A 17,888-nucleotide genomic window follows, 5' to 3' on the forward strand; every position below is an offset into this window, starting at 1 on the left:
ACATGTATAGTCCGCAAATTTACGAAGCCACACCTCCACATCTTCATCCAGGTAATTTATAAAATCACGAAGAGTAAGGGTCCCAGAACAGATCCCTGAGGAACTCCACTGTTCACCGGCCTCCATGCAGAATATGACCCATCTAAATCCTTCTGTGGGCAAGCCAGTTCTGCATCCAGAAATCAAAGTTCCCTTCTGTCCCATGCACCCTTACTTTCCCAATAAACCTTCCATGGGTACGTTATCAAATTCTCGTTAAAATCACTATACACTAGATCTACTGCGCTACCTTCATCAATATGTTCAGTCACATCATCAAAAAAATAAATAAAATCAATCCGGCTATTAAGGCACGACCTACCTTTGCATATCCATGCTGACTATTACTAATTATATCATGCCTCTCCGAATGTTCACAAATCCTGCCTCTCAGGATCCTCTGCTTCTACGTAGCAAACACTGAATTAAGACTCATTGATCTATAATTTCCTGGGCTAGCTCTACTCCCTTTCGTGAATAAAGGAACAACATCCGCGACCCTCTAATCCTCCGGATCCTTACCCGTCCCCATTGATGATACAAACATCATCGCTGCAAGTTCAGCAATCTCCTCGCTCGGCTCGCACAGTAGCCTGATCCTCCATTCCCTGTGACTTTTGCAACTTGATGCTTTCTAAAAACTCCAGCATTTTGTCCTTATTAATGTGTACATGCTCAAGGTTTTCAGTCCGCTCTAAGTCACCCGTACAAACGCCAGAATCCTTTGCCCGACTGAATTCTGAAGCAAAGTATTCATTATGTACCTCTGCTGTCTACTCCGGTTCCATCCACACTTTTCCACTGTCACACTTGATTCGTCCTAATCCCTCACGTCTTATCCACTTGTTCTTCACATACTTATCGAGTGCGCTGCGGTGCACCTGAATCCTACCCTCCAAAGTGTTCTTTTGGCCACTTCTGGCTCTCCTAATTTCTTTCTGAAGCTCCTTCCTGCTAGCTTTATAATCTTCCAGATCTCTGTCATCAACTAGTCTTTTGAACTTTTCATAAGGCCTTCTTTTATTCTTGACATCATTTCCAACAGCCTTTGTTGACCACGGGTTCTGTACCGTACCATCCTTTCCCCTTCTCATTGGAACATGCCTATGCATAGCTCCAACCAAATATCCCGTAAACATGTCCCATAACTCTTTCTTACAGTTCTGAGAACACCTGATCCCAATTTATGCTTCCAAATTCCTGCCTGTTAGCCCCATATGTTGGCTTAATTCAATTAAACGCTTTGCTAACTGATCTGTTCCTATCCCTCTCCAATGTTATGATAAAGGAGGGAGAGTGTGATCACTGTCTCCTTTGGAGTTATGATGTGGTGGCCATTACAGCGACTTGGATGCCTCAGGGACCGGAATGGTTACTTTAGGGGCCGGGTATTGATGTTTCAGAAAGGACAGGGAGGGAGGCAAGCGAGGTGGGGTCGTGGCATTGTTGAACAGAGATAGTAACACAGCTGCAGCAAAGGTGTACGCCATGCCGGAATTATCTACGGAGTCTCTGCGGATGAAGATTAGTAACAGGAATTGTTGAATAACTTTAATGTGTGTTTTTATAGGCCGCCCAATAATAGCAGGGATATCGAGTAGCAGACAGGAAAACAGAGCCTGTAAAGGTGTGATAATAACAGAGTAGTCGCGATGGCAGAGTTTAATTTCTCAAATATTGATTGGTATCTCCCTAGAGCAAGGGGTTTAGATGGAGTGGAGTCTGTTACGTGTGTTGCAGTAAGGTTTCGTGACACAACATGTAGATAAGCCTACAAGAGGAGAGGCTGTACTTGATTTGGTATTGGGAAATCAAACTGGTCCGCTTTCATATCTCTCAGTGGGAAAGCATTCTGGAGATAGTGATCATAATTCTATTTCCTTTACAGCAGCATTGGAGAGATAGAAAGAGACAATTAGAAAAACACTTAATTGTAGTAAGGTCAATTATGAAGCTATCAGGCAGGAACATGGAAGCTTAATTTGGAAACATATATTCTCAGGGAAAAGTACGGAAGAAATTTGGCAAATGTTCAGGGGATGATTCACAGTGAGCGATTTCAAGAAGCACTTGTTAGATATCAGCCAGTCTACGAATGCTTCCGAGCGGTGCACAAATTTAGAACTGCACGTCTGCAGTCAGTTCCTCCATTCCCACGACAGTGTCGGAGAAAAGTTAACATTACGTCATTCTTGGAATGAATCTTTGCAAACTTTTGTTAGCTCGCACAAGCAGAGCAGCGTCTGCATCTTATCCTGCGGTCTTCTGCGACTCAGTCTTCAGCTAGTCAAGCTCAGCAACAGCATTTAATTTTTCTACAATAAAACAAAAGAAACATATCATAGGAACGTAAGATGTAGGAGCAGAATTAGACAATTTGGGTCATCGAGTCTGTTCCACCATTTCATTGTGGCTGATCCATAGAACCATAGAACTTTAGAACATTATAACAAAGAAACAGGCCTTTTGGCCCTTCTTGACTCTGCCGAACCATTTATCTGTCTAGTCCCACGGTCCTGCGCCTGGCCCGTATCCCTCCATACACCTCATCCATGTACCTGTCCAAGTTTTCAATGTTAAAAGTGAGCCCGCATTTACCACATCATCTGTTCGCTCTTTCCACATTTTCACCACTCTCTGCGTGAAGAAGCCCCCCCCCCACAATGTCCCCTTTAACCTTTTCCACCTTCACCCTTAGCACATGACCTCTGTTTTTTTTTTCTCCCCTGGCCTCAGTGGAAAAAGCCTGCTTGCATTCACTCTCTCTATTCCCATCATAATTTTATACACCTCTGTCAAATCACCCCTCATTCTCCTACGCTCCAGGGAATAATGTCACAACCTATTCAATCTTACTCTGTAACTTAGTTTCTCAAGTCCCGGTAACATCCTTTTAAACCTTCTCTGCACTCTTTCTAATTTATTAATATCCTTCTTTTAATTAGGTGACCAAAACTGCACACAATACTGCAAATTCGATCTCACCAATACCTTATACAACCGCATCATATCATTCCAGCACTTATACTCAATACTTTGATTTATAAAGGCCAGTCTGTATCCCCAGATCCCTCTATTCTGCAGCACTCCTCAGTGCCCTACCTTTACCTTGTATGTTCCACCTTGATTTTCCCATCCAAAATGCAACACCTCACACTTGTCTGTATTACACTCCATCTGCCATTTTCCAGTCCGTTTCTCCAGCTGGTCCAAATCCCTCTGCAAGCTTTGAAAACCTACCTCACTGTCTACTACACCTACAATCTTTGATTCATCAGCAAATTTGCTGATCCAATTCACCACATTATCATCCAGATCATTGATATAGATGACAAATAACAATGGTACACCACTAGTCACAGGGATCCAATCAGGGAAGAAATCATCCACTACCACTCTCTGGTTTCTCCCATTGAGCCAATGTCGAATCCAGTTTACTACTTTACCATCTATACCTAGCAAATGAATCTTCTTAACTAACCTCCTATGTGGGACCTTGTCAAAGGCTTTATTGAAGTCCATCTCTGCGGGCCATTCTCTCGCACTCTCATTCCCTCTCCACGGCAACTCTCCCACCCCGAGCTCTCGCTTCCTCACTTTTTCAGCTGTTCAGCTTGCGTTTTTTTGGTATCGGTCTGACTCACTTGTCAAAACGGGCTTACTCTGACAACGGTTACTTCTCCTTCCTGAGCTCAGATACGCAGAGGATCCTCGACAGGATGGACGACAGCGAGACTTACATGAATATCAAAAGCACAAATACTGGCTCAGGGGCACCTTCCCGAGGTGAGTGGGGATGAAAGACGGAGGGAGGGTGTTTCAATTTGAGTCTGACTCCGAGAGCGTGTGTTGGGTAGTGTGGATGAAAAACCCCTCTGCGTTTGACCCTGGGGGTTTGTGATGGCACTTTGGGGAGGGAGCGTCACTCTGTTTCTAAGCTCAGGACTTGCGAGACGCTACACAGGGAGATTCACTCTGTGTTTGATTGGGTCGATGATGAGGGAGCCTCAGCCAATTTCTGAACCTGATGTATCGTACGGGGAGCCTAAAGCCCAGACCCTCTCTGTGCCCCAGGTCCGTAGAGATGGAAGTCAGTTTCATCGTTGTTGCCTTGACTGTGTTCATGTAATTTGTCCATTCCTGTCGAGAAACCACATGGCAAACTTGCAGCTGACCCTAATGATTCGCTGATTGAGAATATGTTAGAGGGAAGTCGCAATGACAGGCGACTAGGAGGGAGCAATGTAAGCAGGTGGGGGCGTCAGTGATGCTGGCGTGGTTTGGGAAGGGTAGCGTTCAGCAACCGGCATAGGAGGGCATTATGGAGGCAGCATTGTGGAGTGGGGAGTAGAGAGTGTGATGTGGGAGGACGGAATGTCATGGGGGGAAGTGCTGTGGAGTGGGGTGTAGAGAGTGTGATGTGGGAGGACGGAATGTCATGGGGAGCAGTGTTGTGGAGTGGGGTGTAGCGAGTGTGATGTGGGAGGACGGAATATCATGGGGGGCAGTGTTGTGGAGTGGGGTGTAGAGAGTGTGATGTGGGAGGACGGAATTTCATGGGGGGCAGTGTTGTGGTGTGGGTTGTACAGAGTGTGATGTGGGAGGACGGAATGTCATGGGGGACAGTGTTGTGGAGTGGGGTGTAGAGAGTGCGATGTGGGAGGACGGAATGTCATGGGGGGCAGTGTTGTGGAGTGTGGTGTAGAGAGTGTGATGTGGGAGGACGGGATGTCATGGGGGACAGTGTTGTGGAAGTTCCGTGATCGGGGCGGTGGGGTGGAAGTGTGACTGAGGAGGGAGCGCTGAGACGGCGAAAGGAGGGAGGGTTATGGAATGGCAGGTGAATAAGGAGTGCCTTGGAAAGGATGGTGATTAGAGAGGGCAATGAGAGATGCGGTGATGAGGGAGCCCCCTAAAATATATTTTTGATCCCCTCTCGCATTTTCCATGTCCTCACCCCCTTCACTCTGCACAAACCTTACCTCTTCCCGCCTTCTCTATCCCTTTCCCTCTCTCACACATTCTTCTGTTTCTCCTCTCTTCTCCCCTCTGTCCCTCTTTTCCCATCTCATCCACTCTCCCCTTTCTTGTCCTCACTCTCCCCTTGACCCTCATTACCCCGTCTCTTTACCCTCTAACCAATCTCCCCATACTGCTCTCTATCATTCGCTCCTCTCTAACGCCCCCTCCCCTCGCTATCCCTCCTTGAACCTCTCTCTCTTCCGTAGCCCCTCTCTCCCTGCCCTGTCATTCACGCTATCTGTCCCACTATTCCCTCTGTCACACTCTCTCCCTGTCACTCCCTCATTCCCTCCTCTTTTGCCTCCCTCTCGCGTGTTTATTCTGTCCGCTCTCGAACTACCTCCCAGCATCTCTCTACCCCTTTTTATCCATTAACTCTTCCCTCCCTCATTGCTCACTTTCTTAATCCTCCCTCCTCTGTCACCCTCCCCCGGACCCACTCTGGCTCTCCCTCTACACTCTTTCCCTCACTCTGTCGCTCCTTTTGGCACTTCCATCCTCTCTCCCCCAACATTTCTCCATCCTGTACTTTCTACTCTCTCACCCCTCTATCGCCTCTCAATCCTACTCTCCGCACTGACTACCTCACTCTCCTCACATCACATCTCCTATTTCTCCTCGTTCTCTTTCCCCAAATCTGCTCCATTTTCCAAACCATCGCCACCCTTCAGTCACTCCCTCTCAACAACTGAATCCATCCATTTCTCTCTCTGTGTCGTTGTACACCCTGTCTGGCTTCCCTCTCTTGCCTCCCTTCATCCCTTTCGCTGTCCCCAACCCTCTCCCCCCACCGTCTCTGTACTCTCTTCCCTTCCCTCTGCACCTCACTGTCCCCGATTCTCTATCGCGCTATCTCATACTTGTCTATCTCTCTCTCGCAGACGATATGACCTCCACCTACACCGAGCTGAACATTCGGAAAGTCGAACGCCTCACCAATACACAAGCAGGTCAGTGATGCAACAACGACGTCATTCTGGAGGGCTCACATGTCATACTCCCAAATGCCCAAGTGTGTAATGCATTCGTCTCCACCAATTCCCTGGCAACTCGTTCCACAGACTGACCACCATCTGGGTAATAAACGGTTGTCAATCGGCTCAACAGTTGAATCTATTTCCCCTCTCTCTCTATACCTGTGCGCTCAGGTCCTTGGTTGCCCAGGTCCAGGGGAAATAATTGCACCCATTCACTCTGTCTGTGCTCCTCGTGGCTTTATATACCCTTGAAAGGTCATCCCTGCGCTACAAGGAATAAGGTCGCAATCAACCCAACCTCTTTCCATAACTCAGTCCCTGGAGTCCCGGCAACGTCGCCGTAAATCTCCACGAGCACTCATTTCCAGTCCGATGGAATCTTTCCGGGAACAGGACGACCAAAACTGAACACTGTACTCTAATTGCGGCCTCATCGACGTCCTGTACAACTGCAACATGACCGCCTTACTCTTGTACGCAATAGCCAATAGACAATGGACAATAGGTGCAGGAGTAGTCCATTCAACCCTTCGAGCCAGCATAGCCATTCATTGCGATCATGGCTGATCATCCACAATCAGTACCCCGTTCCTGCCTTCTCCCCATATCCCTTGAGTCCGCTATCTAACCTTTTCTTGAAAGCATTGCATAGATCCACAACTCTATGGGTGAAGAAATTTTTCCATAACTTAGTTTTAAATGGCGTACCCCTTAGTCATAAACTGTGTCCTCTGGTTCTGGAATCCAACATCGGGAACATATTTTCTGCCTCTAGCGTGTCCAATCCCTTAATAATCTTATATGTTTTAATCAGATCCACTCTCATCCTTCTAAATTCCGGTGTATACAAGCCCAATTGCTCCAATCTTTCAACATATAACAGTCCCGCCATCCGGGGAATTAACCTCGTGAAACTGCGCTGCACTCCCTCAATAGCAAGAATGTCCTTCCTCAAATTTGGAGACAAAAACTGAACACAATACTCCAGGTGTGGTCTCACCAGGGCCCTGTACAACTGCAGAAGGACCTCTTTGTTCCTATACTCAACTCCCCTTGTTATGAAGGCCAACATGTCATTAGTTTTCTTCACTGCCTGCTGTACCTGCTTGCTTGCTCTCAGTGACTGATGAACAAGAACACCTAGATCTCGTTGTATTTACCCTTTTCCTAACTTGACACCATTCAGATAGTAATCTGTCTTCCTGTTCTTGTCACCAAAGTGGATAATCTCACATGTATCCACATTAAACTGCATCTGCTATGTATCTGCCCACTCACCCAACCTGTCTGTCACAATGCATTCTCCTAACATCATCCTCATATTTCACACTGCCACCCTGCTTTGTGTCATCTGCAAATTAGCTAATGTTACTATTAATCCCTTCATCTAAATCATTAATGAATATTGTAAATAGCTGCGATCCCAGCACCGAGCCTTGCGGTACCCCACTAGTCACTGCCTGCCATTCTGAAAAGTACCCGTTCATCTCTTTGTTTCCTGTCTGCCAACCAATTTTCTATCCATGTTAGTACCCTACTCCCAATAACATGTGCTTTAAATTTGCCCACTATTCTCCTATGTGGGACCTCATCAAAGGCTTTCCGAAAGCCCAGGTGCACTACATCCACTGGCTCTCCTTGTCCATTTTCATAGTCACATCCTCAAAAAATTGCAGAAATTAATCAAGCATGATCCCACCCTTCTTCATCCATGATGACTCGACCGATCCTGTTATTGCTATCCAAATGTGCCGCTATTTCATCTTTTATAATTGACTCCAGCCTTCCCCACCACTGAGGTCAGGCTAATTTTTTGTTTACTCTCTCCCTCCTTTCTTAAAATGTGTGATAATATTAGCTACTCTCCAATCCTCAGGAAATGACCCTGAATCTATAGAACATTGGAAAATAGTTACCATTGCATCCACGATTTCTAGAGCCACTTCTTTAAGTCCCCTGGCATGCAGACCATCAGGCCCTCGGGATTTTTCAGCCTTCAGTCCCATCAGTCCACCCAACACCATATTCTGCCTGATGTGGATTTCCGTCAGTTACTCCGTTGCCCTGGGTCTTCTAACCACTATTACATCTGGGATATTGTCTGTGTCTTCCCTTGTGAAGACAGATCCAAAGTACCTTTTCAGCTCGTCTGCCATTTCCTATTTCCCCATAATAAATTCACGCATTTCTGCCTTCAAGGGCCCAACTTTGGTCTTAAATATTTTTCTTTTCCGCTTCACATACCTAAAGAGGCTTTTACTATCCTCCGTTATATTCTTGGCTAGCTTACCTTCGTACCTCATTTTTTCTCCCCTTAATGCCTTTTTAGTATCTTCTGATTCTGCTCAAAATTTTCCCAATCCTCTGGCTTTCTGCTCATCTTTGCTATGATATACTTCTCTTTTATTTTTATACTGCCCTTGACTTCCCTTGTTAGCCACGGACGCCCCCTACTCCCCTTAGAATCTTTCTCCCTCTTTGGAATGAACTGATCCTGCACCTTCCGTATTATTCCCAGAAATACCTGTCATTGTTGTTCCGCTGTTCCGTGCCGGGGTATCCTTCCACTCAACTTTGGCTAGTTCCTCCCTCATGGCTCCATGATACCCTTTGTTCAACTGTAATACTGACACTTTCCATTTTCCCTACTCCCTCTCAAATTGTAGATTGAAACATCATATTATGGTCACTACCTCCTAATGGCTCCTTTACCTAGAGTTCCCTTCTCAAGTCCGGTTCATTACACAACACTAGATCCACAATTGTCTTCTGCTGGGTAGGCTCCAGTACAATCTGCTCTAAGGATCCGTTTCGGAGGCACTCCACAAACTCCCTTTCTTTGGGTCCAGTACCAAACTGATTTTCCCAGTTTACCTGCGTGTTGAAATCCCCCATTACAACCGTAGTATTACCTTAGCGACATGTTAATTTTAGCTCTTGATGCAACTTGCACCGTATATCCCGTCTTCTATTTGGGGGCTTGTAGATAACTCCCATTAGGGTCTTTTTGCGCTTACAATTTCTCAGTTCTCTCTATACTGACTCTACATCTCCTGATTCTATGTCACCCCTCGCAAGGAACTGAATTTCATTCCTCACCAGTAGAGCCTCCCTTTTATGGTCCGGATCGGTTCTCCTTTAAATTTAGTTAGGTTGCGATCCGGACCATTGACTCCTTGTTCCCGTCTAATTCCGTTTCACGCGTCCTTTGAGCTCGGCTCGGTGCGAGAGCGGTAAAGAAGCCTTTGCAAGTCGCCGCCGCTGCTACGACAAACCAGAGTGATCCAGCCCGCATCGGAGTACCCACAATTCGGCTTCCGTCGTCAGAGTGGGTCCGGGCAAGGTCAGTCTACCAGGGGTGAGTTGAAGGCGGAGTCCTGACTCGACGTTTATTCCCCTTGTCCGTGTCTACCCCTCGAAGAGTCTCGGCGCGGTGCCTGAGTGGAAGGCGGAGTCCTGACTCGATGTTCCTGCCCGTTCTCCATGCCTACCCATATAACCATATAACAATCACAGCACGGAAACAGGCCATTCCGGCCCTCCTAGTCCGTGCCGAACTCTTAATCTCACCTAGTCCCACCTACCCGCACTCAGCCCATAACCCTCCACTCCTTTCCTGTCCATATACCTATCCAATTTTACCTTAAATGACACAACTGAACTGGCCTCTACTACTTCTACAGGAAGCTCATTCCACACAGCTATCACTCTCTGAGTAAAGAAATACCCCTTCGTGTTTCCCTTAAACGTTTGCCCCCTAACTCTCAAATCATGTCCTCTCGTTTGAATCTCCCCTACTCTCAATGGAAACAGCCTATTCATGTCAACTTTATCTTTCCCTCTCAAAATTTTAAATACCTCGATCAAATCCCCCCTCAACCTTCTACGCTCCAATGAATAGAGACCTAACTTGTTCAACCTTTCTCTGTAACTTAAGTGCTGAAACCCAGGTAACATCCTAGTAAATCGTCTCTGCACTCTCTCTAATTTATTGATATATTTCCTATAATTCGGTGACCAGAACTGTACACAATATTCCAAATTTGGCCTTACCAATGCCTTGTACAATTTTAACATTACATCCCAACTTCTGTACTCAATGCTCTGATTTATAAAGGCCAGCGTTCCAAAAGCCTTCTTCACCACCCTATCTACATGAGACTCCACTTTCAGGGAACTATGCACTGTTATTCCTAGATCTCTCTGTTCCACTGCATTCCTCAATGCCCTACCATTTACCCTATATGTTCTATTTGGATTCTTCCTGCCAAAATGTAGAACCTTACACTTCTCAGCAATAAACTCCATCTGCCAACGTTCAGCCCATTCTTCTAACCGGCATAAATCTCCCTGCAAGCTTTGAAAACCCACCTCATTATTCACAACACCTCCTACCATAGTATCATCAGCATACTTACTAATCCAATATACCACCCAATCATCCAGATCATTTATGTATATTACAAACAACATTGGGCCCAAAACAAATCCCTGAGGGACCCCGCTAGTGACCGGCCTACATCCCGATAAACAATTATCCACCACTACTCTCTGGCATCTCCCACCTAGCCACTGTTGAATCCATGTTATTCCTCCAGCATTAATACCTAACGACTGAACCTTCTTAACTAACCTTCCATATGGAACTTTTCAAGGCCTTGTTGAAGTCCATATAGACTACATCCACTGCCTTACCCTCGTCAACATTCCTCGTAACTACTTCAAAAAATTCAATAAGGTTTGTCAAACATGACCTTCCAAGCAGAAATCCATGCTGGCTACACCTAATCAGATCCTGTCTATCCAGATAATTATAAATACTATTTCTAAGAATATTTTCCATTAATTTACCCACCACTGATGTCAAACCGACCGGTCTATAATTGCCAGGCTTATTTCTAGAACCCTTTTTAAACAATGGAACCACATGAGCAATACGCCAATCCTCCGGCACAATCCCCGTTTCTAATGACATCTGAAAGATCTCCGTCAGAGCTCCTGCTATCTCTACACAAACTTCCCTCAAGGTCCTGGGGAATATCCTGTCAGGATCCGGAGATTTATCCACTTTTAAATTTCTTAAAAGCGCCAGTACTTCCACCTCTTTAATTGTCATAGGTTCTATAACTTCCTTACTTGTTTCCCACACCTTACACCATTCAATATCCTTCTCCTTAGTGAATACCGAAGAGAGGAAATCGTTCAAAATCTCTCCCATCTCCCTCGGCTCCACACATAGCTGACAACCCTGATTCTTTAAGGGACCAATTTTATCGCTCACTATCCTCTTGCTTTTAATATAACTGTAGAAGCCTTTGGTATTTACTTCCACCTTATCTGCCAAACCAAACTCGTAACTTCTTTTAGCTTTTCTAATCTCTTTCTTAGTTTCCTTTTACATTCTTTATATTCCTCGAGCAATTCTTTTACTCCATGCTGCCTATATCTATTGTAGACATCCCTCTTTTTTCGAACAAAGTTTCTAATATCCCTTGAAAACCATTGTGCTTTCAAACCTTTAACCTTTCCTTTCAACCGAACAGGAACATAAAGATTCTGTACCCTCATAATTTCATCTTTAAATGACCTCCATTTCTCTATTACATCCTTCCCATAAAACAACTTGACCCAATCCACTCTCTCTAAATCCCTGCGCATCTCCCCAAAGATAGCCTTTCTCCAATCAAAAATCTCAACTCTAGGTCTAGTCCTCTCCTTCTCCATAATTACATTGAAGCTAATGCTACTGTGATCACTGGACCCAAAGTGCTCCCCAACACATACATCTGTCAGCTGACCTATCGCAGTCTCTAACAGGAGATCCAACACTGCCCCATCTCTAGTCGGTACTTCTATGTATTGTTGCAAAAAACTATCCTGCACACATTTCACAAAATCTAAACCATCCAGCCCTTTTACAGAATGAGCTTCCCAATCTATGTGTGGAAAATTAAAATCTCCCACAATCACCACCTTGTGTTTACTACAAATATCTGCTATCTCCTTACACATTTGTTCTTCCAACTCACGCTCCCCATTAGGTGGCCTATAATACACTCCTATCAGTGTTACTACACCTTTCCCATTCCTCAATTCCACCCAAATAGTCTCCCTAGAGGAGCTCTCTAATCTATCCTTCCAAAGCACCGCCATAAGATTTTCTCGGACAAACAATGCAACACCTCCTCCTCTGGCCCCTCCTACTCTATCACACCTGAAGCAACTAAATCCAGGAATATTTAGTTGCTAATCACACGTTTCCTGCAACCATGTTTCACTAATAGCTATAACATCATAATTCCAGGTATCAATCCACGCTTTAAGCTCATCCACCTTTCTTACAATGCTCCTAGCACTAAAATAGGTACATTTAAGATACTCTCCACCTCCTCCTCTCTTTTCATCTCTAGCAATGCATCCAAATTTATTATCCTTTTCTTTCTTCTCCCCTACAACTTCGGGCTGAGTGCATCCCTTCTCCATCACCTGCCTTTCCTCCCTCACACACTGTCTACTTACTTGCTCTACTGGTGAACTAACCTCCTCTCCCATAGTTTCCTCAAATTGATTTCCGCCTCCCCCATCTTACTAGTTTAATGTCTGCCCTGTAGCCCTAGCAAAAGTCCCCGCTAGGATATTGGTCCCCCCCAGGATTCAAGTGTAACCCATCCTTCTTGAACAGGTCACGCCTGCCCCAGAAGAGGTCCCAATGATGCAGAAACTTGATTCCCTGCTCCCTGCTCCAATCCCACAGCCACGCATTCATCCTCCACCTAATTCCATTCCTACTCTCACTGTCGTGTGGCACAGGCAGTAATCCCGAGATTACTACCTTTGCGGTCCTTCTTCTTAACTGCCTTCCTAACTCCCTATACTCTCGTTTCAGGACCACTTTCCCTTACCTACCTATGTCATTGGTACCTACATGTACCACGACCTCTGGCTCCTCACCCTCCCACTTCAGGATATCTTGGACGCGATCAGAAACGTCCCGGACCCTGGCACCAGGGAGGCAAACTACCATCCGGGACTCCCGATCACCTCCACAGAACCGCCTGTCTGAACCCCTGACTATCGAGTCCCCTATTACTATGGTCCTCTTTCTTCTATCCCTACCCTTCTGAGCTACAGGGCCGTCCTCTGTGCCGGAGGCCCGGCCACTGTCACTTCCTCCAGGTAGGCTGTCCCCCCAACAGTACTCAAACATGAGTACTTATTGTCAAGGGGTACAGCCACTGGGGTACTCTCTAGTACCTGCCCTTTCCCCTTCCTGAACGTGATCCACCTATCTAACTCCCGTGGCCCCGGAGTGACCACCTGCCTGTAACTCCTCTCTATCACCTCCTCACTCTCCCTGACCAGGCGAAGGTCATCGAGCTGCAGCTCCAGTTCCCTAACTCGGTCCCTCAGGAGCAGCGGTTCGACGCACCTGGCGCAGATGTGGACGTCCGGGAGGCTCGGAGACTCCAGGATCTCCCGCATCCGACACCGAGAACAACAAGCTGCCCTCACCCTCATACTTCCCGAATTACTGAAAATAACAAGGAGAACTAAAAGATAAGCCTACAGTGCCCTCTTCCGCCTAAGCCCTCTGAGCCCAAGCCCTACACTCTGCTCCCGGCTAACTCCGCTGCCCGCTGCTTAAGGCTGCGTTTTTTTAATATATTCCCTCCTTCCCAGGCCTCCTTCACGCGCCTGCGCAGTCCCGCCTCTCAGAACTCTGATCTGAGAAGCAATTTGAAAATGGTCGCCGTCGCACTTCTTCTCAAAGCCTCGCTGTCCTCTTCCAAAAGAGTCGAAGAGTCTCGGCTTGGTGCCTGTGGAAGGCGGAGTCCTGACTCGATGTTCCTGCGTGTTCTCCATATCTAACCCTCGAAGATTCTCGGCTCGGTGCCTGAGTGGAAGGCGGAGTCCTGACTCGATGTTCCTACCTGTTGCCTCCTTCGGGCAGCTCCGGCCGGACTGCCGCTGCCCGACGGGGTTCTGCCCCCTTCCTACCCATGCTCCCCCTGTCCGAGTCCAAGGTCCGCGGCTGTCCATGCTCCCCCTGTCCGAGTCCAAAGCCCGCGGCTGTCCGTGTTGCCGCTGTCCAAGTCCAAGTTCCGCGGCGATACCAGTTCCCTGTTTCCAAGTCCCAGGTCCGCGGTGATCCTAGTCCCGTGTCACTCTAGTCTGAGGTTCGTGTTCCTCTTTGTCCTCGATTTTCCGATCTTCTGCGTAGCGAGTAAGAAACGCTATTTTATTGTACCAATAAAAAAGTGTTTGTGTCCTTCCCCAGCACCCTTCTCCCCACAGCTTAACACTCTCAACCCCCTCTGCCCACCTGTCTGTCCTTTTGATTGGACGTATACGCTTGAATATTCATTTCCCGGCCCTGGTCCTCTTGCAGCCATGTCTATGTTATTCCTATAACATCATACTTGCCAATTTTCAACTGAGCCTCAAGCCCATCCACTTTATTTCTTATACTTCGTGCATTCATATATAATACTTTTCATCCATCACTCCCCTCGCTTCTCACACGGATCCCTATTGCACTTGGCCATACGCTCCGATACCTGCCTGAGCGTTCTGACCCTTTAATTCTGCTGTCGTTCTTACGTTTTCTTATTCACTCTTTCCCTTTAACTCCATCCTTACATTTCCAGTGCGTCCCCTTCCCCCACTTACTAGTTTAAACGCCCCCGTGTAGCAGTGACAAACCTGCCTGTCAGAATGCCGGTCCCCCGCCTGTTAAGGTGCAACCCGTCCCTTTCCTTCTCCATCCACACTGCCTGTTGAATTCCTCTCCTCGTTCTGTCTCCCCATTCTCTCCCATTCTCCAGCCGAGCGCCTTCATCTCTCACCTTATTTCCCCTATCCATCCATCCCTCTATCTGCTGCTCTGTCTCCACCTCTCTCTCCACCCACTTCCTCATCTCCCTCAAATGGTATCTCCGTCTCTCACTCCGCCCCACCATTCTCTTCCTGTCCCTTGCCCTTCTATTTGTTTCTCTCTAACATTCTCTTGCTTTGTTTCCCAGATGGACTGGACCCCACCTACTCTCAGCTGATCCTTCGCCGAAATGAAGTTCTCATCGCTAAGGAAGAAGATCCTCCTCTTGCGTCGGGGCCAGGAGCTCAGGCAGGTCAGAGTTCACGTTGATGACGTCATTCTGAAGGTGTCACGTGAAAAACGCACAAGTGTATAAGTGATAATGCATCTGCATCGACCATTTCCTCTGGCAGTTCCTTCCACAGACGGAGCACCGTTTTTTAAACAAAAATTGTCATCCTGGTCCACAGTTAAATCTCTTTCTGCTATCACCTCGGAACTGTGCGCTCTGTTCCTCAATTATCCAAGTCTATAGAAAATGACTCTGCCCATTCACCTTGTCTGTGCCCCACGTGGTTTTATAAACCTCTGTAAGTCACCCATGAACTCCAAGGTATAAAATCCTAACCTGCCTGACTTATCTCCATAACTCAGTCTCTCGAGTCTCGGCAGTATCCCCGTAAAGCTCCCTCTGCAATCTTTGCAGCTCAGTGACATTTCACCTGGAGCAGGCGGACAAGAACTGAACACTATACTCCAGGGTCCTGTACAACTACGTCCTGTTCAACTGCAAAGTGACCTCTCGACTCCCGAACTCAGAGCTTTGATTGATGAAAATGCAATCTTCACCGCCCTATCCACCCTTGACCTTAATCTCTGGGAAACGTTTACGTGTAGACCTGTGGCTATTTATTCTCTAACACTTCCCAGAGTTCTTCCTCTTCACTGTGTCTTTCTCACACTACTTGTCTTCCTGAAATACAACAGCTTGCACTTACTCAAAATAACTTGCATAACAGGAAAAACTGAAACCTAAACCTACCCTGCCTCGCCCATTTCCGCCTCAGCTCGTTGAGTCAAAGCCCTTAAGCCTTTACTCTGCCCCCGGCCACTTCACTGCCAGCTGTATAAGGCTGTGTCTTTTTTAAATCTTCCCCGCTTCACTGCCCGACGGAGATGTTTGAGCAGGAGATCCGTCAGATGTTTCTAAGGTCACAAGAGGTACAGACTGAGTCGACAGACAGTACCTTTCACCAAAGTTGTAATATCTCATACCAGAGGGAATGCATTCAGGACAAAATTGTAGGCCCATTCCTGTACTCCGCTGGGTGGTCTCTGTTCTATACCTGGAATAATAAAACAATTTTCTAACAACTTACTAACTCTACAAGGAAGGACATTCTAAACACACAAAGCCGACTTGAATATCCATATTTCCATCCAAATCTTTGCCACAAAGAGCAGAAGCCGTAGGCGGGATCGGCGCATTATACCACGATTCACGGGCGTCCGCCGCTCTCTGAGGTCTATACACAAGCCAAATCTGAGCCCAAGTTCCCAGTTCATTGTGAATCCCAGTCACCGCAATCTTGTCAATGTATCTCCCATGAAAGTGACGTTGCTGAATGCCCGTCTAAAATCAAGAGTTTAGCACCCCAATGAACTGCATGTTCAACTGTGATCCCTTCCTGCGTCCCTGGAATCTTAGAACTATAGAACTTTACAGTATATAGAACAGACATTTTGGCCCTTCCTGGCTGCCCTAAACCATTTTTCTGCCTAGTCCCACTGACCGGAACCTGGCCCATATACCTCCATGCACCTCTCATCCAATTATCTGTCCAGGTTTTTCTTAAATATTAAGTTAGCTCGCATTTACCACTTCATCTGTCAGCTTATTCCACACTCCTACCACTCTCAGTGTACAGAAGCCCCCATCCCATCTTCTCTTTAAACGCTTCCCCTTCACTCTTAACCCATGTCCTCTCTGTTCTTCCCTCTAGCCTCAGAGGGAAAAAAAAGCTGGCTTGCATTCACTCCATCTATACCTATTTTCTAGAGGACAGAAACATTTTTAATTGGGGAAGGGCAAATTATGAGGCTATCAGGATTTACACTTGAGTGTGTGAATTGGGATGATGATTTTGCAGGGAAATGTACTATGACCATGTGGCCGATGTTTAAGGATCTCTTGCATTGACGCAATGTCTAATGCAATTTACTGCCTCACCATGTATACCTAGTGACTGAATAATCCTAACTAACCTCCCATACTGAAGTCCATGTAGTCAACATCCACTGTCTTCCCTTCATCCACTTTCCTTGTAACCTCTTTGAAACACTCTAATACATTTGTTGAATATGTGCTACCACGCAAAAAAGCTATGTTGACTCTCCCTAATTATAGACTGTCTATCTAAATACTTGTAGATCCTATCACTCTGTACTTCTTCCAATAATTTACCTGCTACCGACGTCAAACTTACCGGCCTATAATTTCTGGGAACAGACACAAAGTGCTGATGGAACGCAGCAGGCCAGGTAGCATCTATAGGAAGAAGCGCTGTCGACGTTTCGGACTGAGACCCTATGTCAGGACTAACTGAAAGAAAAGATAGTAGGTGATTTGAAAGTAGGAGGGGGACGGGGATATCCTAAATGATAGGAGAAGACAAGAGGGAGTGGTGTGAAGCTGAGAGCTGCAAACGTGATTGGCAAAAGGGATGCAGAGCTGGAAAGGATCATGGGATGGGAGGCCTAGAGGGAAAGAAAGGGAAGAGGGGAGTAGAAGAGGGAGATGGAGAACGGGCAAAAAATGATGGGCAGAGTGAGAGAAGAAAAGAAAGGGCAGGAAGGGAAAATCAATAAATCAGGGATGGGATAAGAAGGGGAGCAGGAGACTTAACGGAAGTTAGAGAAATCAATGTTCATGCCATCAGGTTGGAGTTGTTCCTCCAACCTGAGTGTGGCTTCATCTTGACAGTAGAGGAGTCCATGGATAGACATATCAGAATGGGAATGGGACATGGAATTAA

General features: G+C 46.5%; 1 protein-coding gene across 1 annotated transcript in view; it reads left to right on the top strand.

The window, feature by feature from the left end:
* The first annotated feature begins 5,946 nt into the window (after positions 1-5,946).
* Positions 5,947-17,888, top strand: part of LOC140720029 (uncharacterized) — a 33,318-nt gene continuing 21,376 nt past the window's right edge. Inside the window, exons 1-2 of the mRNA XM_073034928.1 lie at positions 5,947-6,011; positions 15,062-15,166. Of these exons, the coding sequence (XP_072891029.1) occupies positions 5,948-6,011; positions 15,062-15,166 (169 nt within the window). The 5' untranslated portion in view covers position 5,947. The remainder of the gene's footprint in view (positions 6,012-15,061; positions 15,167-17,888) is intronic.

The sequence above is a fragment of the Hemitrygon akajei genome, unplaced genomic scaffold (assembly GCF_048418815.1).
Source record: "Hemitrygon akajei unplaced genomic scaffold, sHemAka1.3 Scf000035, whole genome shotgun sequence".
Taxonomy (NCBI): Eukaryota; Metazoa; Chordata; class Chondrichthyes; order Myliobatiformes; family Dasyatidae; genus Hemitrygon; species Hemitrygon akajei.